Genomic DNA, 22308 nt, shown 5'->3' with positions numbered 1-22308 from the left:
TTTCAATCTCCTGACCTTGTGATCCGCCCGCCTTGGCCTCCCAAAGTGCTGGGATTACAGGCGTGAGCCACCGCGCCCGGCCTGAAATTTATTTTTCTTTCTTTCCTTTCTCTTTCCTCACTTTCCTTCCTTCTTCTCTTTTCTTCTTCTCCTTCTCCTCCTCCTCCTCCTCCTTCTTCTTTCTTCTTCTTCCCTTCTCTCTCTCTCTCCCTCCCTCCCTCCTTTCTTTCTTGACAGAGACTTGCTCTGTTGCCTATGCTGGAGTGCAGGCTTGATTGTGGCTGACTGTAGCCTCAGCCTCCTGGGCTCAGGTGATCCTCCCACCTCAGCCTCCTGAGCTGAGTAGTTGGGACCACAGGCACGTGCCATCATGCTTGGCTGATTTTTAAAAAATATTTATTTATTTATTTTTAGTAGAGATGAGGCCTTGCTATGTTGCCCCAGCTGATCTTGGACTCCTAGGCTCAAGTGACCTATCTACTCACCTCAGCCTCCCAAAATGCTGGGATTATAGGCGTGAGCCACTGCGCCCAGCCTGAAGTTTCTTTGAAAGCAAAAAAGGAAACAAAGAGTACATAGGCCCAAATGAAGACAGCTGAAAGTTTAATGTATCTCAAATTCCAGCCCATGACTAAGGGATGGACTTTGAGTCTCTTTTTGACTCCATCTCAAGGATTTAGTTTTAGAGTTTCTGCTCCTTTAAACAGACTAAGAGCCTCTGTGACAAAGTAAATAGAGAAAATAAGTGTAGTCAAGCTCTGGCAGGATTCGGAAGGGGGCCTAACATGGAAGAAAGGAGAAGGCTGGGATTGACTAAGATGTGCTATGCTCTGGGCTGGATTTGTTCTCAGCAGAAAGCAAGAAAGAGCTCTGGGATGGTAGCAGAGCTCCCACTACCACCGGGGGCCAAAGGTTGCAGTATTTCTCAGGTAGCCATGAGGCACCCGTGAGCCCAGCCCCTGCCCACTCCCTGATGTCATCTAGACACAAGGACACGGGGCGTGAGAGGACATCATTGTCACTTCTCTGCAGAGTCACAGGAACGTGCCCTCTTCTCCTCCGCCTCTCAGCTGTCCTTCTGCCCACGGCTGGCCCAGACTCCCATGGCGACTCACTGTCTCCCACACCCCCACTCCCGGCAGGAAACCACTTCAGGGTTTACTGTGGGCTCCAAAATCAGCCTGAGTCCTAGTTAGGGTCCCCTGCGCCTGACTCTCCTCTCCCCAGGTTGCAAGAAATAGGGATGACCAGAAGTCAAACTGTGCCCTTGGGAACACCCCACCCCTCATCACTGTCGTGCCAGGAGTCTGTTCCTAAGACCCCTCCCCAAGCCCTGTCTCCTCCTCTTCCTCCCATAAACCACAGCAGACACTCAGCCACCAGGCTGCAGCCCTGCACCTTCTCCAGCAGCCGCTGGCCTTGGCCAGAGTTCTTGAAAGCCCAATTGTCCTTCCCCAGCCATGTGGAGGCAGATGGATCTATCCCGGGGGCAGCCTGTAGCTGTCTGTGCAAAGGTTCCCAAGACTAAAGTGTAGAGGACAGGTAAGACGACACTGTCATGATCATCATTCGTCCTGTGCCCTGTGGACATCAACCCACAGATGTGACGTCAACCCATCTGATATTGAGCCCAGTGGGTGGGGAGAGTTAACCCAGCTGCTGCTGTTGAGGACTTGGGTGGTGCCTGGCCAGTGGGAGGGGAGGTCAGGCGAGTTTTCAGCAGATGACCCCGTGCTCTTCGGAAGCCCAGAGGTGCCACACTTGTACCTCCCCTGATGCCTGGGAATGGGGTGAAGGAACAGCCTAGGCTTGGGTTCTCTCCTGGGTTGTTTTGGGACTTGGCCCCAGCTCAGGAAGGGTTCGTGGAGGAGCCAAGGAGGGCCTTGTTCCTGTGGGATGTCTTTGCCTTGGGCACAAGGACACCTCTTGCTGCTGCTCTGCCCACCGCCCACCCCTTGGCTGCCTCTGGGAGTCTGGGCTGCTCTCCCTCTGGACCCAACCAGTCGCCCAATGGCTGGAACTGCTTAAAGCTCCCTCTTACAACTGGACCAGGGAGCCAGGGAAGGCGCTGAGAGGCCAAGCTTCTGAGCTGGTGCCTGTGGATGCTCGACGGTCCCGCAGCTCCCACACTGGGATGGCCAAGCAGACCCTGAGATCCACAGCCCCCTTTTAGCGAAACAGGAGGGAGGTCGCTGGGCACAGGGAGCCGGGAACGCCTGCCCTCCCCGCCATCGACGGCTCTCGAGGCCTGAACCTTCGCTCCAGCCCCAGCACAAGCCGGCCAGGGCGCAGGCCAAGTGTTGCCCGCCATTCCCCGGGTGCCCCATGACCTCCCAGCTGGGGCTGGCTCAGACTGAGGAGTCGTCCCTGCCCGTCACCCTCTGGGGTCTCCCGTGCCTGGGGTCTCCCGTGCCGCGGAGCTCAGCTGGCTCTTGCAGCGGTGGGGGCTGGGAGGAGAAGCTGCAGGGAGACCGCAGGCGCAGGAGGTTGTGGGGGGTCAGGCTTGCTCTGGGGCTGGGACTCCGGGGGGAGCAGTGGGGTTGACGCCACAGTGATGACCTGGGCCGCGGGTCTGGGGACTCTCCCGCGGGGCGATGGGGCTCTGTCTTTCGGGATTGGGGTCTCTCCCTCCGGGTTTGGGGTTCTTTCTGCGGATTTGGGGGAGTCTCTCCCGCGGGATGAGGGGGGGCTCTCCGCCGCACCCGCCTATGATGGCCCAGAGGACCCGAGCTCGGGTCACTCCCGTCGCCCTCGGGGCTCGGCGAGGGTGCGGGAGGCGGGTGCTGAGCCGGTGACGCGGCTCCGGGCGGCTCCCGGGCGCGCCGCATATATAGCAGTGGCGGCGGTGGCGGCGGCCACACCGGGCGGCGGACACGTGGAGGGACCCGGCCCGCGCCTCCTGCCCCTGCCGCCGGCCGCGCCATGCGGTGAGCGCCCCAGGCCGCCAGAGCCCACCCGACCCGGCCCGACGCCCGGACCTGCCGCCCAGACCCGCCACCGCACCTGGACCCCGACGCTCCGAACCCGGGCGCAGCCGCAGCTCAAGGTACTACTGGCGCCGGGCCAACCCCGCGCCCCCGGGAGGCCTCCCCCTCGGCTCTCCTCTGCCCGGGGACGGTTCCGCCAGGGGCCCTGGCCCAGCCGCCGCCTCTGCTACTCCCCGCAGCCGCGGCACCCCATGCCTCGGGGCGCAGCCCACTCCGGGTTGCGACCCGCCCGCCCTGTCCTTCCCTTCCAGATGGCCCGAGGCAGCGCCCTCCTGCTCGCCTCCCTCCTCCTCGCCGCGGCCCTTTCTGCCTCTGCCGGGCTCTGGTCGCCGGTAAGTGCGGGGCGCGTCTCCTCCGAGCGAAGGGGGCATCAGAGCCGGCCGGGCGTGGAGGGCTTCCTGGAGGAGGCGGCCTCCGCCCTGCCCGCGGGGACGGGAGTGGAAAGTGGAAAGGCTCGTGCGGGCGTTGTCCTGGCCGCGGGCGTCGCGGGAAGGGTCCGGGGCTCCCTGGGATTCCCCCGCGCGCATCTCCGAGTGTATCAACAGCCCCGGACTATAACCAGGCCGCCGGGAGAGCTCTGTGCTTCGGGTCAGCGCCTCGGGAAAGCGAGAAGCTCGCCTGTTCCGCAGGGCTTAGTTAGAACAGAGGGCGAGGAGCCACCGGCGTGGCCTCAGCGTCACTTAAAGCAGGTGCAGTGCGCCGAGAGTGCGCGGGCTCAGGCCCGCAAGTGAAGTATTTCGTAAATCAAGTGGTTCCAATTTTCATGTCAAATATAGCCGACTTAGGGGCAAACCTGGAATTTCGCGACCTATCCAAAAGCACATGCATTGTTCTAAGTCCTCTGCCATGCCAGGAAAGCCTGGGTGCACCCATTCAGCATCGGCTCCAGGCACAGCCCTGGCATCTGACCCCCTTTTCTCCCCTCAAGGCCAAGGAAAAACGAGGCTGGACCCTGAACAGCGCGGGCTACCTGCTGGGCCCACGTAAGTGACTGACAGCATGGCCTCCCCACTCCTGACCCCACCTGCCCCCTCGCTTTGAACCCTGGCTCCTGCCCCTCCGCCTGCGGCTGGGCAGACCCTCTGGCCTCCCTCTTGACCTCATTGCCCGTCTCCATTGCTCTGCACACTTGATCTGTGTACGGTTCTTTCCAGAAGCTTCTCCTGCCTGGGCTCTGCCGCCCTGTCCCGGGGTGAGATTCCCACCCTGGGCTTTGCTCAAGTTCTCCTGGGCTTTCCCGCGTTGCAGTACTTACAGGCCCTGTTCTGGGCCTCTCCCCAGGCCCCCGGGTCTCCCCAAACACTCAGCTCCTCGGCTTGCAGAGCACCCTAGGTCAGCGGACCCCAAGTCCTGCCTCCCTCTTCCCTTTCTCCAAGCTCCACACGGGAATTGCCAGATCGCCTGAAGGCAGCCCAGATAGGCTCTCCTCAAAACAAGGTTCAGGTGACCCTGCCTGCCCAAGCCTGTGTCCCGTCCCTCTTTCTGTCCTGTCGGTGTCACCTGTGTCAGTGGTGTCCCCTGCTGCCTGAGGTGAGCCCTAGCCCTAGATGGGACACTGCAGGCTGACACCTCCCCATGTCCGCCCCCGCCCCTGCCCCAGGCCTCTACTTTCTCCACATCCTTGGTCTGTGCAGCAATGCCTTCTGACTTTCCTCCAAAGGAGGGGACAAGAGGAGGCCTTGGCTCCCTCCTGTAACTCACCTTCCCCTCCACACCTCACCATCCACCTTAAAAGCCTCCCTATACTGCCTTCTGCCAGAGGAAGGATGTGAACAGCACGCGGGGCCTATCTGAGCCCCGCAGAGCAGTAAATGGGGTGCTCTTCTCCCCATGCCAGGGAAAGCTGCCTTAGTTCTCAGTCCCAGAGTCGAATACAGCTTCCTCCTCCTGCAGACGCTTGTTTATCGGGGTCACTCGGAAGACTCCCAGAGTCAGGCTTTAAGAAACAGACACGGGGGTGACAGAGCTGCCTGAGGCCGCGTGCGGAGCGGACCAGGCTGTTCACCGCAGGGCCTGCTGGTCTCTGCGTGGCCCTTTCATCCTCTCCCTGCCCATGGAGCGGCCTGACCTGCCTGAGGGCCGGCTGATTTCCTCAACTCTTTGCAACCCTGAGCTCTGCCACTCAGAGGGCACCTCATCTTTGTGTGCTACCGGCCCAACACAAAGGCAGAACTGGTCAATGAGAACATTTATCTGCGTTGCTTTGGAATATTGAAAATCTATTTGTCAAGAAGAGTTTGACCCCTAATTAGAAAACAAACTCATTTTCGCCATCAATTTTACGGCCCTGTTCAGCTGTAGCTAGACGAGTTGTTTGTCAAAATACTTAACAATGTGCCTTTGATTTCTAGGATCTGCTAGAAAATGCAGCAAAAGCAATGTTTTTGCACCAGCTGCTGCTGAACTCAGTGTGGCCGTGGCTGAGGGTGCATCAGTGAGATGAGGCGACCTATGACTCCTCTATAAATTTAGCACCAAGAATGGCATCTCTGGAAATACGAGTTAATTTTCCTTTGTCTGGCCTTGTAGACGGCACAGTCCATCCAGGCCAACCAGCCGGAAACACAGAGGCGTCCTCACCCTCGTCCCCGTCTCTCATTTCCATTTCCTTTCCTGCACAGCCCCAAATCCAGCCCTTCTCTTCACCCCACGCCTCTTGGTTTACAACGCTCATCGTTTCTTCCCTGGACTTCTGGGATCTCTTTGCTTGCAATCACAGTTCCTCCATTTTCGCACCACAAAACACACCCACACACACGTGGGAACGCACACATGCTCCCGCACCCACCCGCATCCTCTCTCCCTGGGTGACCCTCTCACTCCCTCTGTCTCTCTCCTTCTCTCTCTGTCTCCAGTGCATCTTGCACACAGCTGCCAGAGTGAAAATAAAAATCGGATTCAGTCACAACTTAAACCCTGCAGCGGCCCCCATGCTTTCAGGGACATGAGGACCCAGCCCCTGTTGTCTGCCAGGGAGGCACCCAGCTTGATGCCAGCTCAGATGTCAGCTCCTCTGGACCCGGGCGCAACCCCTGCAACAGGGCAGGTTCCGGGCCTCTCCCCCACTTCAGGAGCCACACCTCCCTTTCTCCCACCCACCCTGTGCAAACCCTCACATTCCCTTTGACCCTGGTGTGAGCGGCCAAGCTCTTACCTCAGCTGGGTGGAGAATCGCTCCCTCTTCTCTGGTGTCTGTCCCTGGGCTGTATTTCACAGTCGAGTTGCGTGTGTGTGTGTTGGCTACAGGCAGCCCTGTGTCCTTCTTTTGGTGTGGGGAGGGCGTGCATGACAGTCACACCCAGAGGCTTTCCTCTCTGATCTGCAAACAGATGCTGTTGGCAACCACAGGTCATTCAACGACAAGAATGGCCTCACTAGCAAGCGGGAGCTGCAGCCCGAAGATGACATGAAACCAGGTGAGAGGACTCCTATCCCGGGCCCCGGGGCATCTCACTTCCACCAGCTCCCAGGTGCATGCAGGGGACAGCTGTGGGTGTCGGGGCACCTGCCACCCATCTGTCCACAGCTGCAGCCCAAGCCTGGCCATGACTTGACTAAGACGATGTGGCCTCGCCACACCTGTCAGCAGCTGCAAACAGAACCTGCAAACCCGAGACAGCAAGGAGTACTTCTAGACTAGGAGGCTGCCTAAGGACCAGGGCCTCCAGAAGAGCAGGACTGGGCATGGTGGCTCCTGCCTGTAATCCCAGCACTTTGGGAGGCTGATGCGGGCGGATCACCTGAGGTCGGGAGTTCAAGACCAGCCTGGCCAACATGGCAAAACCCTGTCTCTACCAAAAATATAAAAATTAGCCAGGCGTGGTGGTGGGTGCCTGTCATCCCAGCTACTTGGGAGGCGGAGGCATGAGAATCACTTGAACCTGGGAGGCGGAGGTTGCAGTGAGCCAAGATCATGACACCGCATTCCAGCCTAGGCAACAGAGTGAGACTCCATCCCAATTAAAAAGAAGAAGAAAAGCGAGGACTTGAACTGCATCTCTCCCCCCCACACATTGAACAAGAGCCTTGGAAAGCACAGCAGGGCCTCAGGCTGCTGGGATCCGATCATTGACCTTGCGGCGCCCAGCTCCTTTGTAGGGAGGGGGATGACCTGAGACACAGAAGCACCCTCTGCACAAGTCGTGAATGTTGATCTTTTCTCTTTTCTAGGAAGCTTTGACAGGTCCATACCTGAGAACAATATCATGCGCACAATCATTGAGTTTCTGTCTTTCTTGCATCTCAAAGGTATGTGAAATATCACCGACATTCATCTCTTAGCACACTGGAAACATAAAAGGCCCATCGAGAAGAGAACTCATAGAATCCCCCTGGGAAGTAGCTGATCACTTATCTAAATATAAAGTCCTGTTTGGCTGTGCGTCAGGATGACAGAGCATGTGACACTAGAGCTAGCTCCAGACGGCTGGGATTGCGGCAGGGGCATTCCACCCGTCGTGGAGGGCCATTGGGCCAGCGCTGCTCCCAGGAAGAGAGTGGGCCTCAGGGTGCAGCTCACTCTACTGGAACCATATCTATTCACACGGTGACAACTGCTGTACCTTTTAGGGCAAAGGTGTACTACAGGCCAGGTTCTTTGTGAGCCGTCCTAAACCTTCTTTTTTCTTTCTCTTCTCTCTTTTCTTTCTTTCTTCTTTCTCTTCCTTCCTTCCTTCTTCTTCCTGTCTCTTTCTCTCTCTCTTTCTTCCTTCCTTCATCTCACTCTGTCGCCCAGGCTCAAATGTAGTGGTGCAATCTCAGCTCACTGCAGCCTCTGCCTCCTGGGCTCAAGTGATTCTCGTGCCTCTTCCTCCCAGGTAGCTGGGAAAACAGGTGCGCACAATTATGCCTGGCTAATTTTTGTATTTTTAGTAGAGGCGGCGGTTCATCATGTTGGCCAGGCTCGTCTTGAACTCCTGGCCTCAAGTGACCTGTCTGCCTCAGTCTCCCAAAGTGCTGGGATTACAGGCATGAGCCACTGTGCCCGGCCCTAAACCATATTTTCTAAGCATGGGAAATTAATAGGAGCCCATATCTTAGACTGCAGTGTTTTTCTATGCAGCCCTCCTGCCAGGCAGGCTGCCTTGAAATCTAACTGGAAAGGCTCTGATCCTGGCTTCCAGTGTCTTCTGCAAACACTGGGGATGAGGAGGCCTCCTGCACACTACGCTTGCCATTCATTCCACGATGGGTATCTGGCCTTGATCAGATAACCACACCGGTCCTACTGCAGCAGTGGAGGGAGCTGGAAAGCAGCCCCGGTGCTCTGAGGGTTAACAGGGAGGCGGTGGAGGGGAGGAGGGATGGACCGCTTTGCCTCTCCAGAGGAGAAGACCTTCACCTGGTGCTCTGAGGGTTAACAGGGAGGCGGTGGAGGGGAGGAGGGATGGACCGCTTTGCCTCTCCAGAGGAGAAGACCTTCACCTGGTGCTCTGAGGGTTAACAGGGAGGCGGTGGAGGGGAGGAGGGATGGACCGCTTTGCCTCTCCAGAGGAGAAGACCTTCACCTGGTGCTCTGAGGGTTAACAGGGAGGCGGTGGAGGGGAGGAGGGATGGACCGCTTTGCCTCTCCAGAGGAGAAGACCTTCACCTGGTGCTCTGAGGGTTAACAGGGAGGCGGTGGAGGGGAGGAGGGATGGACCGCTTTGCCTCTCCAGCGGAGAAGACCTTCACCTGGTGCTCTGAGGGTTAACAGGGAGGCGGTGGTGGGGAGGAGGGATGGACCGCTTTGCCTCTCCAGTGGAGACCTTCAGTTGCACATCACAGTTTTGTCCAGTTTGGAAAAATCCAGGCTGATCTTTGGGTTCATTTTGGATCAGGATGTTTTTCATTTGCAGTGTTACGGGGCTGCACTTTAGGTGGCGAAGGGGAGAGGGAAGAGGAGTGAGGGGAGGGGAGCGGGGGAAGGAGACTGCCAGAGAAGGTCTTGGAAAAAGACGGTGTTCGTTAGAAATCTCAAAACCGAGTCACCAAGTTCCCTCTGTTGGAGCCCAGTGGAGCCTCTGGGAGAAAAACTGGGGTGACTTTTCCCTCAAGAGGCAGATGGACTCTGCTAGATTTTTGTTTTTCATTTGTTTTTAATTTTGTGACATGGAAACTCTTTCCTTAGGAGATACCAGCTCTCATTACTCAGCTAGGAATTATACCTCTGTAAAGCCTGAATTTAAAAGTCTGACAGTTTTAAATGCTTACTGTGAGAGTTAAATCATTACAAAGTGAGAAATACAGAGTGTTGTCCCTGATTCTGGGTTTAATCTGGTAAGAATCTTTACGGAGGACGACCACACGCCGCTTCCTGTAGTATGTGTCGTGGTCTTAATTCTGTCGTGTGCGTATTAAGAAGTTGCTGCTCAAATGTGGCTGTTCCCTTTGCAGAGGCCGGGGCCCTCGACCGCCTCCCGGATCTCCCCGCCGCGGCCTCCTCAGAAGACATCGAGCGGTCCTGAGAGCCTCCTGGGCGTGTTTGTCTGTGTGCTGTAACCTGAAGTCAAATCTTAAGATAATGGATAATCTTCGGCCAATTTATGCAGAGTCGGCTCTTCCTGTTCTCTTTGCCTTGATGTTGTGTTGTTATCATTTAAGAATTTTTTTTTTGGTAATTATTTTGAGTGGCAAAATAAAGAATAGCAATTACTTGCAATTGTCTTTTTCTTCCACACCTCTGTCTCATCACCAGCGCCACCCATGGGTTTTAAAAGATAAAGCTTGGTCATAATCATGGATTAGACATGAATTTTAAACCCAGAGTCTACCATCAAGAGCATCTGCGACACCACCTCTTACTGCATGTCCAGGGGACATAAAGTTATCTCCATATTAAGCTGAATCAAATGTAATTATGAAGGTAAGTCTGTTACCGAGATGAACAAAAACACAAAACAGACAGAACCCCTGCCCTCGTGGAGCTGATATTTTAGGGAGATGGGAATGAAAAAGACTACAACAACCTTAAACAGATGGTTGAGTTGCGTGGTGCTCGTGGAGGTGGTCAGTGCTGGGAACAGACGTGTTGGCCAGGAGCGAGGTAAGAGAGGAGAGATGGGCGGGCAGGTAGAAAGGCAAGGGCAGGAGGTGTGTGCTGGGATAGTGCTGCGTGAAGGAAGGCCTGTGGGAATGTCTCTTAACGTGACAGAGACTGAGTCTTTTGAGCAGAGATAAAAAGATCATCCCAGAAGTTTCGAAAAGAAGGCAGGCGGCCTGGCGCGGTGGCTCATGCCTGTAATCTCAGCACTTTGGGAGGCCGAGGTGGGCGGATCACTTGAGGTCAGGAGTTTGTGACCAGCTTGGCCAACATGGTGAAACCCCATATCTACCAAAAATACAAAAATCAGCCAGGCATGGTGGTGCACGCTTGTAATCCAAGCTACTCGGGAGGCTGAGGTTGGAGAATCTTTTGCTCCTGGGAGGTGGAGGTTGCGGTGAGCCGAGATCACACTCTAGCCTTGGTGACAGAGCGGGACTCCGTGTCAAAAAAAAAAAAAAAAAAAAAAAATAGAAGGTAGGCGAGGGGGAAACGCTGGACATTTCTGTCAACGTGGGAGGTGGTACACAGGCCTTTTTGGTTTCACCAGAGCCAGCTGTGCGGTGGGAGTGGGAGGTGGCTTCCCAGTTTCCCCCCATTGGCAGTTTGCTTCTTAAGACCTGTTTCAAGGGGCACAGAGCCCTGGCATCCCTCTCCCTGCTCGGTGACCCCCCCTCCACCACCCAGTCAGCTGTGCCCCAGCTCCACCCTGGCTCCCTCCCTCTCCTGCAGGCTCCATGCTCACGCTTGGTGGCCTTGGGTCTCCGGTGCTTCAGACCACTCCCAGCCCGGAGGTAGTGACGCCATCCACCTGGTGGGCTAAACACCTGGGCCCACCCCCTCACTTCCTGTTCACCATCCGCATTTATCCTTTTCCACGTTTTGTTTTGTTTTGTTTTGAGATGGAGTCTCACTCTGTTACCCAGGCTGGAGTGCAGTGGCGCGATCTCGGCTCACTGCAACCTCCACCTCCTGGGTTCACGCCATTCTCCTGCCTCAGCCTCCCGAGTAGCTGGGACTACAGGTGCCTGCCACCACAACCAGCTAATTTTCTTTTGTATTTTTAGTAGAGACAGGGTTTCACCACATTAGCCAGGATGGTCTCGATCTCCTGATCTCATGATCAGCCCGCCTCAGCCTCCTAAAGTGCTGGGATTACACTCTTCCACGTTTTTTAAAATCTCTAGTTCTCCAACTTGGGCAGGCATCAGAACTCCCCAAGGCCTTGTTAGGAGGCAGTGGCTAGGCCCCTCCCCAGGGTGTCTGAGCCAGGAGGGCTGGGTGGGCTGGAGCTGGTGGAGCTTGGCCCGCAGCAAGCTTTCCTGCCGCTGCTGCTGCTCACTGGAGGCTTGTGCACACGTCCCTCCCAAGGCCTAGGGAGCTCCTGGCATGCAGGAGGCAGATGAGTGGGTGTGTCTGGGGACCACACCTCAGCCACTGGGCTCCAGCCCCGCGGTGTGCAGCCTGTCCTGTCAGGTCTTCCTGTAGCCTTTGCCCCCAGATCCAGTGGCCATGGACACCGTCTCTGCCTCAGCCCGCCCCCCAGCCTCCTGCACTCAGTCCTGCAGACCCCACAACTGCGGCCTGGCCTCACTGACCTAAGGCCTTTGCACGCGTCCCTCCCAAGGCCTGGGGAACTCCTAAACATCCCACGGGATTCCGCTCCAGGGTCACCTTGTCCAGAGTGCCCTTCCCGTTCCTCCGCCCCAGGATGTGCGGAGCCACCCCAATCAGCATGCCTGTCACTCTAATTGTTTGCAGATGTGTCTCTCCTCACTACACCATGAGAAAGAAGTATCTGAAGGAACCGAGATTAATGACGCTGTGCTGAGTGCTGGGCTCTCTGCACTGCACGTGGCTCGCATGAGCCTCCTGAGCAGTGTTCACGAAAGGCCAAGGAGCCCAGCCTCCATGCAGGTGTGCGGCCTCTATGCAGGGGTACGGACCCCAGGGTCGGCAGCACAAAGGTGTCGGACTCTCCCCCTGCGGCATCATCTAACTCCATGTCTAAACCTTGCCTTCCTTTTAGGTATAAATGGAGTGGGGCAGGTGGCAGCCAGAAGGTGAGGGAAAGGGAGTGAGGGGCCAGGAGCGGCTGTGGTGCCATTTGCTGTGATGGACAAGGCTACAGAGGTGATGTCTTTACTTCCCAGAGAGAACGTGGTTGGAGCTGGCCGCAGCCATCCTGGATCAATCTGTTGCTAACAGCCGCAGTCTTTTCAAAGGAAGGTGTTCTCCAGCCACCTCGGGAAGTGAAGAATTTACGGACAGGCCTGAGAAACACCAAGATGCCTAATGGAGAGGTGGAGAGTGTTGAGGTTGTGCACCTTGGAGGAGGTGGCTGTCTCCATTATAAAAGCTGATCAGCATGAAAGCCCGTCCACCTCCCATATGCTCTATCTAACCAGGAACAGAGCATACGCCAGAGTGATGCTGCCTGAGGGCGCCTGGCATGGTGGAGGCAGGTGAGCGGTGGGCCAGTCTGAGGAAGAGGCCTGGGCTCAGGAGGTCCCTGGAGGAAGGAGAAAAAGTGCTTTGTTTAAGAGGAAGAAAGAGAGGCGGGGTGTGGTGGCTCATGCCTGTAATCCCAGCACTTTGGGAGACCAGCCTGGGCAACATGGTGAGACCCTGTCTGTATAAAAAGAAGTAATTAAAAAATTTTTTTTAATTAAAAAAAAGAAAAACAAAAACAGGAGGGAAGAGAGAGTCTTACGGGGATAAGGAAATCCTAACGCCAAAGATATAAAGAATTTACAGCTGATCATTTTCTAACATATGGCCCAGGAAATTTTTATTTCAATGCAAAAAAAAAAAGGGATTCTTGTACATTTTGGAGTCAGGATTGTAAGCCTCCAATAAAATTCTAAGCCGCCTAACCGATTGAATAGATCCCTCTCTTGGCCAAGGGGACCCCAAAGAAACCTCAAAAATTAGGTCATCATGGGGAGGGAGGGGCCAGACATGCTCATTATGCCTCTTCCCCATGGAGTTTAGACACAGCTGACCAGGGACCAGCATTCACATTACAACAGAGATCTTGAGACTGACAAATCAGCCTCTTTTTAACAATAAGATACCAAATTCCAGCCTGACTCTGGTATAGCATCACATGACAGATAACAAGCCCCGAAGGAAATGAAAGTATTTTAGCCCCACATATATTTCTTTGACATTTTCTGAAATGGCCCTGCAAAGCTGACTCTTGTGGGGGAAATTTGCATTCTGTGGAGAATCTCCTTCCTAGTCTGACACCTTTCTAAGGTCTGGTAAGAGACATTCAGCTGAATATCTATTCTCTCTTAAGCCTGCTACCTGGAGGCTTCATCTACATAACAAGAACCTTGCCTTCCACAATCGCCCCCTCCCACCTCCGTCTACCTTCCCTTAATTCAAGTTAACTTCAACTCTTCAGAAGGGCTTAACTCTTTCAACCAATTGCCAATCAGGAAACCTTTGAATCCACCTATAACCTACAAGCTCCCCACCCTACCCCACTCATTGAGATGTTCCACCTTTCTGGGCCAAACCAATGTATACCTTACATGTATTGATTTATGTCTTTGCCTGTAACTTCTGTCTCCATAGAACCTATAAAACCAAGCTGTAACTTGGCTGGGCGTGGTGGCTCATGCCTGTAATCCCAGCACTTTGGGAGGCTGAGACAGGCAGATCACCAGGTCAGGAGATCAAGACCATCCTGGCTAACATGGTGCAACCCCTTCTCTACTAAAAATACAAAAAATTAGCCGGGCGTGGTGGCAGGTGCCTGTAGTCCCAGCTATTCGGGAGGCTGAGGCAGGAGAATGGCGTGAACCTAGGAGGCGGAGCTTGCAGTGAGCCGAGATTGTGCCACTGCACTCCAGCCTGGGCGACAGAGCGAGACTTCATCTCAAAAAAAAACAAGCTGTAACTCAACCACCTTGGGTATATATTCTTAGGACCTCCTGAGGCTGTGTCACGAGCCATGGTCCTTAACTTGGCAAAATAAACCTCTACCTTGATTGAGATCTGTCTTGATACTTTTTGGTTTACAAGATTTTATCCTGTGTTATCAAGATAAAAACTAAGAAGGCTCTAGAAACCAGAAAGCTTGACAGTCTCTGATATAACTTTAAAAAAAAAAAAGATCCAGTGATTTCTGCTTCCAGGAGATGGAGAAGAGGTAGAATTTTCCTTTGTCCTTTTGCTAAGTACAATTAAAAATCCTGAACATCATATATAAAGCAAACATAAGAAGACTCTGAAAGCCCAAGTGATAGGCAGACCAGCTAGGAACTTCAGCCCGTGGTGAGTTCCCTGGGTTTTCTTTTTGCCTCACATATCTTAGACTTGGGCTGAAGGAGCCAGTGTCCTAGAAATGCCAACAGGCACAGACCATGAAGGCCCCAACAAAAGCTGCCCTCTCTAGATAAAGGACCAGGAAAGGGAAGCGTGGTAAGACAGAGAATTGTAGATAATGACCACTCTACTCCAGACAAACACCCCAGCAAACACTGTGGCTTCACCAGGCCAGCCAAGTCTAGGTGGGGAGCCTAGACTTACTCATAAGGCTGTGACAAGGTGGCCCAAACCCCAACCAGTGGAAAGTTGTAGGGTGCCAAGTAAGAACCAGGACTTCATCCCCCACAACCACCCCACCCCTGGCAGTAACAAGACCCCTACTGCAGTGTCAGCAGAGACCACCTGGGAGCCTGGATTCCGTGCCCCTCCTTTCCCCACAGTAACAGGCATGCTTCTCTCCGTGCATTGGGGTGGTGTCAGAGGAAGGCTAGTGGAGAATCAGCACTTTTACCACCTCCCAGTGTGACAAGGCCACCCCCTTCTCCTGCGGTGTCAGCAGAGACCATGCAGAGGCGTGCAGTAAGAAGGTGCTCCTACACCTTCCAGCAAGGGAGGTATTAGTGGGGAGCTGGAACTCCCACTCCTGCCCAGCCATAATGAGGAGCAGCCCATCCACGCCCAGGTGTCAGTGGAGACCGAGTGGGAAGCCTGGACTTCCGTCCCCACCTGGCAGTAATGAGGTGGCACCCCCAGCCTTTCCCCTCCAGGGCAATATCAGAACAAGCCAGCTAAAAGAGAAGGTTCAAATAAAATCCAGAGTTTCATACCATAGCACCGTAAAAGTCCAGGTTTCAATCAAAGATCACTTATCATACCAAGAATCCAGGAGATCTCAAACTGACTGATAAAAGACCATCGACAGATGTCAACACTGACATAGTGAGTATTAGAGTTATCTGACAAAGATTTTAAAGCAGCCATCATAAAAAAGAAATGCTTCAACGAACTATTTCAAACATACTTTAAACAAGTAAAAATACAAAGTTTCAGCAAAGAAACACGAACTAGAAAGAAGAACCAAATGGAACTTTTGGAACTAAAAAATACAATAACCGAAATAGAAATTCCAATGGACGGACTAAATAGCAGAATGCAGAGGGCAGAGGAAAGAACCTGTGAACTTGGTTTTGTTTGTTTGTTTGTTTTTTGTTTTGAGACAGAGTCTCGCTCTGCTGCCCAGGCTGGAGTGCACTGGTGTGATCTTGGCTTCCTGCAACCTCCGCCACTGGGGTTCAAGTAACTCTCCTGCCTCAGCCTAATGGGTAGCTGGGATTACAGATCGCACCATTGTACTCCAGCCTGGGCGACAGAGCAACACTCTCTCAAAAAAAAATACTTATGTGTAAATATGTAAATATAATAAAACATGTTATCATTATATACTAAAAACTATACAACACTGATGAAAGAAACCAAAGGAGATTTAATAAATGTAGAGACATACCATGTTCATGTTCATGGATTGAAAGACTCAACACAGTAAAGATGTCAGTTTTCTCCAAGTTCATATATAGGTTTAACACAATTCCTATCAAATCCCAGCAAGATTTTTTGAAGAAATAGATAAGCTTATTCTAAAAAAATTTTTTTTCTGAGACAGAATCTCACTCTGTCACCCAGGCTGGAGTGCAGTGGCGCGATCTCGGCTCACTGCAAGCTCCGCCTCCTGGGTTCACGCCATTCTCCTGCCTCAGCCTCCTGAGTAGCTGGCACCACAGGCACCCGCCACCATGCCTGGCTAATTTTTTGTGGTTTTAGTAGAGATGGGGTTTCACCGTGTTAACCAGGATGGTCTTGATCTCCTGACCTCATGATCTGCCCGCCTCGGCCTCCCAAAGTGCTGGGATTACAGGCGTGAGTCACTGCGCCTGGCCAGCTTATTCTAAAATTTATATGGAGAGGCAAAGAAAGTAGAACAGCTAAAGTAACATTTTGAAAAAGAAAAATAAAGAAAAGTCTACTTGAGTTAAAAGCTACAGTAATCAAGACTGTGTGTATAGATACATTGATCAACAGAACAGAGCATCCAGAAATAAACCCACCCAAATACATTCATCGGTTTTTGACAATGGCGTGAAAGAAATCAATGAAGAAAGGATAGCCTTTTCAACAAATGGTGCTGAAGCAATTGAGTATCTATAGGCAAAAAATAAAATCAAAGTTGAAGAAGAATTGTGACCTAAACCTCATACATTGTTTTTTTAATTTTAGAGATGGGATCTCACTATGTTGCCCAGGCTGGACTCAAACTCCTAGGCTCAAGGAATCCTTCTGCCTCAGCCTCCTGAGTAGCTGGAACTATAGCCATGCAACACTGCACCTGGCTTCACACCTTATTCTTAAAATTAACTCAAAATGGATGATAGATTTAAATGCAAAATGTAAAACTATAAACTTTTAGAAAATCCTTAGGATCTATGGCAAGTAAAGAGTTCTCAGACTTGACACCAAAAGCATGATCCATTAAAGTTATATATAAAGATATATGAGACTTCTCCATTAAAAATACAAAAATTAGCCAGGCGTGGTCGTGGGCACCTGTAATCCCAGCTGCTCCGGAGGCTGAGGCAGGAGAATTGCTTGAACCCAGGAGGTGGAGGTTGCAGTGAGTCGAGATCACATCACTACACTCCAGTCTGGGTGACAGAGCAAGACTGTGTCTCAAAAAAAAAAAAAAAAAAAAAAACAAACAAACAAACAAAAAAAACCTCTGAAAACTCAACCATAAAGAGAAAAAAAAAAAAAAAAGTCAAATTAAAAATGGGCAAATGCATAAACAGATATTTCACCAAAGAGGAGATATACATGGAAAATAAGCACATGAAATTATGTTAACATCATTGGTCATTAGGGAAATGCACATTAAATCCACAATGAGATGTTGCTAACCACCTATCAGAATGACTAAAAGAAAAAACAGTGACAGCATTAAATGCTGGCAAAAATGCAGAGAAAGTGTGTTGCTCATGTACCGCTTGTAGAAATGCAAAATGGTACAGTGTGTTTGGAAAACATTTTGGCAGTTTCTTTAAAAACTAAATATACAACTTGGTTAATGGATACCAAAAATAGAAAGAATGAATAAGACCTACTATTTGATAGCACAGTAAGGTGGCTACAGATGATAATAACCTAATTGTAAATTTAAAAATGACTTAACAAGTGTAATTGGATTGTTTGTAACTCAAAGAATGTTTGCGGGATGGATACCCCATTCCCCAGGTCATGCTGATTTCACACTGCATGCCTGTATCCAAACATCTCATGGACCCCATAAATATATATACCCACACAAATTTCAAAACAATTAAATTTTAAAAATAAAAATAAATATGCAACTACCATACAACCCACCAATTGCACTCCTCGATATTTATTACAAGGAATGAAGACTTAGCTTTACATGTAAGCCTGTACACAAATATTCATAGTAACTTTATTCATAATAGCCCCAAACTAGAAACCACCCATATGTCCTTCAATGGGTAAATGGTTAAACTGTGGTACATCTACACCATGGACTACTACTCAGCAATAAAAAAGAATAAATTGTGTGGCTTTTAATTTATTTTTTACTTTTATTTTTTGGAGAAAAAGTCTTACTCTGTTGCCCAGGCTCCTGACTTGGCCCCTGGAAGCCCTGGGATTACAGGCGTGAGCTGCCACACCCAGCCAGAAATGAGTTGTTGATACACATAGCAACTTGGATGAGTCTCCAGAGAATTACGCTGAATGGAAAAAACAAAAAACAGGCTGAGAGTGGTGGTTCATGCCTGTAATCTCAGCACTTTGAGAAGCTGAGGTGGGAGGATTTCTTGAGGCCAGGTGTTCAAGACCAGCCTGGACAACATAGCAAGACCTTGTCTCTACAAAAAAATAAAACATAAAAATAATTAGCCAGGCATGGTGGTGCGTGCCTGTAGTCCTAGCTACTTGGGAGGCTAAGGTGGGGGAGGATCCCTTCAGCCCAGGAGTTCAAGGTTACAGCGAGCTATGATCACACAACTGTACTTCAGCCTGGGTGAGAGAGCAAGACTCTGTCTTTAAAAAAAAGTTCCCCAAAATTACATACTATATAATTCCATGTATCCAACATTCTTGGGATGACAATATTACAGAAATGAAGAAGAGATTAGTGGTTACCAGGGGCTAGGGAGGGGATGGGGATGGTAGGAAAACGTGAGCCACCGCGCCCAGTCTCTCTCTATTATTTTTTAAAACTGCATGTGGGCTGGGTGCGGTGGCTCAAGCCTGTAATCCCAGCACTTTGGGAGGCCGAGGCGGGCGGATCACGAGGTCAGGAGATGGAGACCATCCTGGCTAACACAGTGAAACCCCATCTCTACTAAAAATACAAAAAATTAGCAGGGCGCAGTGGCAGGCGCCCGTAGTCCCAGCTACTCGGGAGGCTGAGGCAGGAGAATGGCGCGAACTCAGGAGGCCGAGCTTGCAGTGAGCCGAGATAGCGCCACTGCAGTCCAGCCTGGGCGAAAGAGTGAGACTCTGTCTCAAAAACAAACAAACAAACAAACAAACAACAACAACAAAAAACTGCATGTGAATCTATAGTTATTGCAAAATGAAAACTTTAATTTTTAAAGAAGCAAGTTAAAATATTTTTGGAAGCCCTGATGGGTTCATTGTTGAATTCTAGCAAACATTTAGAAAAGAAGTTATTTTAAATTCTTTATAATCTCTTCCAGAAGATAGAACTGAAGGGAATATTTCCTGACTCATTCTATGAGGCCAGCATAACTCTAATACCCAAACCAGACAAAGACATTAAAAGAAAACTATAGACCAATATCTCTCATGAACCTACAAGCAAAAATCCTCAGCAAAATACTAGCAAGTTAAATCCAACAATGTGTAAATAAAATTATATGCCATGACTAACTGGAATTTATCACAGGTATGCAAAGTTGGTTTAACATTCAAAAATCAATTGATGTAATTAATCAAATCAAAAAGCTAAAGAAGAGAGATCCGTTAATTATATCAATGCACGCAGAAATAGCATTTTACAAAATCTAACACCCATTCCTAATAAGAACTAGAAATAGAGGTGAACATTGTCAACATGGTAAAGAACACCTACTAAAAACCTACAGCTAATATCATAATTAATAGTGAGAAAAATAAGCCAAAGATGTCCCCTCTCATCACTCTTTTAAACATTGTACTGGAATGCCTAGTTAATGCAATAAGATAAGAAAAGGATATACAAAGTTTACAGATTGGGAAGGAATAAATAAAGCTTTGTTTGCAGACATCATGATCATCTATGTAGAACTTCTAAAAGTATTATCAACAACAACAACAAACGTCCTGGAATTAATAAGCAATTATAGCAAAGGTGCAGGATACAAGGTTAATAAACAAAAGTCAATAGCTTTCCTATATATCAGCAATGAACAAGTAAAATTTGAAATTAAAAATGCAATACCACTTATGTTAGCACCCTCCAAAAATGTAATACTTAGGCATGCATTTACCAAAAACTATATGAGGAAAACTATATAACTCCGATGAAAGAAATAAATACAGAGTTAAATAAATGGAGAAATATTCCATGCTTGTGGATAGGAAGACTCAATATTGTCAAATATTAGTTCTTCCCAATCTGAGGTATAAATTCAACACAATTCCAATAACAATTCTGGCAATTTATTTTGTGGATAGCAAAAAACCGATTCCTGGGCCAGGCATGGTGGCTCGTGCCTATAATCCCAGCATTCTGTGAGGCCAAGGCAGGAGGATCGCTTGAGCCCAGGAGTTCGAGACCAACCTGGGCAACATAGTGAGACCTTGTCTCTATAAATAATAAAAAAAAATTAGCCAGGCATGGTGAGGTACACCTGTGGTCCCAGCTGCTCAGGAGGCTGAGGCAAGAGGATCAATTGAGCCTGGGAGGTCAACGCTGCAATGAGCCATGATCACATGCCACTGCACTCCAACTTGGGCAACATAGTGAGATTTTGTCTCAAAAACAAAAAACAAACAAACAAATAAACAAACAAAAAACAAAACAAAAAAAAACCCTGATTCTGAAGTTTATATGGAGAGGCAAAAGACCCAGAATAGCCAAAAAAAAATTGAAAGAAAAGAACAAAGTTGGAAGGCTACTATAAAGCTACAGTAATCAAGATGGTGTGGTATTAGTAAAAGAATAGAAAAATAGATCAATGGAACAGAATAGAGGGCCCAGACTCATACAAATAGAGCCAACTGATCTCTGACAAAGGAACAAAAGCAATACCATGGAGAAAAGACAGTCTTTTTGACAGAAGGTGCCAGAACAACTGGACATTCATATGCAAAAAAAAAAAAATGACTCTAGATAAAGCCTCTTATCCGTCTCACAAAACTTCACTCAAAATAGATCATAGACCTAAATGTAAGTTGTAAACTATAAAATTCCTAGAAGATTGGCCAGGTGCAGTGACTCACATGTGTAATCCTAGCACTTTGGGAGGCCAAGGCGGGAGGATTGCTTGAGGTCAGGAGTTCGAGACCAGCCTGGCCAACATGGTGAAACCCCATCTCTACTAAAAATACAAAACTTAGCCAGGCATGGTAGCAGGCGCCTGTAATCCCAGTTATTCAGGAGGCTGAGGCAGGAGGGTCACTTGAACTCGGGAGGCGGAGGTTGCAGTGAGCTGAGATTGCCCCACTGCACTCCATCCTGGGGGACAGAGAGAGACTCCATCTCAAAAATAAAATAAAAATAAAAATAAAATAAAATAAAATAAAATCCCTAGAAGATAACATAGGAGAAAGTATGGATGGTCTGGATATGGCAATGATTTTTTAGACACTATGCCAAAGGCATGATCCACGAAAAAAAAATTGATGAGCTGGACTTTATTAAAAACTCCCACTCTGCAAAATACACTGTCAGGAGAGTGAGGAGACAAGCCACAGATTGGGAGAAAATATTTGCAAAGGACATATCTAATAAAGGACTGTTATCCAAAATATACAAAGAATTCTTAAAACCCAACAATAAGAAATTCTTAAAACCCAACAATAAGAAAAGAAACAACCCAATTAAACAATGAGCAAAAGACCTCAACTGACATCTCACCAAAGAAGATCTGCAGAAGTATGCATATGGAGATATGCTCAACATCATATGTCACTGGGGAACTGCAAATTAAAATAGCAATGAGATACCAGTACACACCTATTAGAATGGGCAAAATCCCAAACACTGACAATGCTAAGTGCTGGTGAGGAGGTGGAGCCACAGAAACTCTCCTTCACTGCTGGTGGGAATACTCAATGATACAGCTTCTTTGGAAGACAGCTTGGTGGTTTCACGCAAAACTAAATATATTCTTATTACATGATCCAGAAGTCGTGCTCATTGACATTTACCCAAAGGCATTAAAAACTTGCGGCCACACAGAAGCCTGCATACAGATATTTACAGCAGCTTTATTCCGAGTTGCCCAAACTTGGAAGCAACTCAGATGTTCTTCAGGAGGTGAAGGGATGAACAGTGGTACATCCAGACAATGGAATATTATTCAGTGCTAAAAGGAGATGAGCTATCAAGCCATGAAAAGATATGAAGGACATAAATGCATATTACTAAGTGAAAGAAGCCAGTCTGAAGAGGCTACCTACTGTTATGATCCCACTTAAGTGACATTCTGGGAAAGGTAAAACTGTGGAGAGAGTGAAAATATCAGTGACCGCCAGGAGTTGTGGGGAGGGAAGGATGAACAGGCAGAGCACAGGGGTGGTTTAGGGCAGTGAGACTGTTCTGTGTGCTGTAACCCTGGATATGTGCCATTGTACATTTGTCAAAACCCATAGCATGTGGAATACCAAGAGGGAATCCTAACGTCAGCATGGGCTTTGGGTTTGTGGTGTATCACTTTGGATGATGGTGTATCACTGTAGGTTCATCAGTTGTAACAAAAGGACGGCTCTGATGAGGAAGGTTGGTAG

The 22308-nt window shown here is 49.8% G+C and overlaps 1 protein-coding gene across 1 annotated transcript; it reads left to right on the top strand.

Moving 5' to 3' along the window:
• The first annotated feature begins 2798 nt into the window (after positions 1–2798).
• GAL (galanin and GMAP prepropeptide) lies at positions 2799–9620 on the top strand. Its single transcript, XM_024255447.3, has 6 exons — positions 2799–3046; positions 3239–3319; positions 3916–3970; positions 6317–6403; positions 7158–7235; positions 9363–9620. The coding sequence occupies exons 2-6, from the start codon at positions 3239–3241 to the stop codon at positions 9431–9433; spliced, it is 372 nt and encodes a 123-aa protein (XP_024111215.1). The 5' UTR covers positions 2799–3046; the 3' UTR covers positions 9434–9620.
• Positions 9621–22308: the final 12688 nt, after the last annotated feature.

This window comes from Pongo abelii, chromosome 9 (genome assembly GCF_028885655.2).
Source record: "Pongo abelii isolate AG06213 chromosome 9, NHGRI_mPonAbe1-v2.0_pri, whole genome shotgun sequence".
Classification (NCBI taxonomy): Eukaryota; Metazoa; Chordata; class Mammalia; order Primates; family Hominidae; genus Pongo; species Pongo abelii.
The sequence above is the reverse complement of the archived record's forward strand: the minus strand, read 5'-3'. Positions and strand labels throughout refer to the sequence as shown.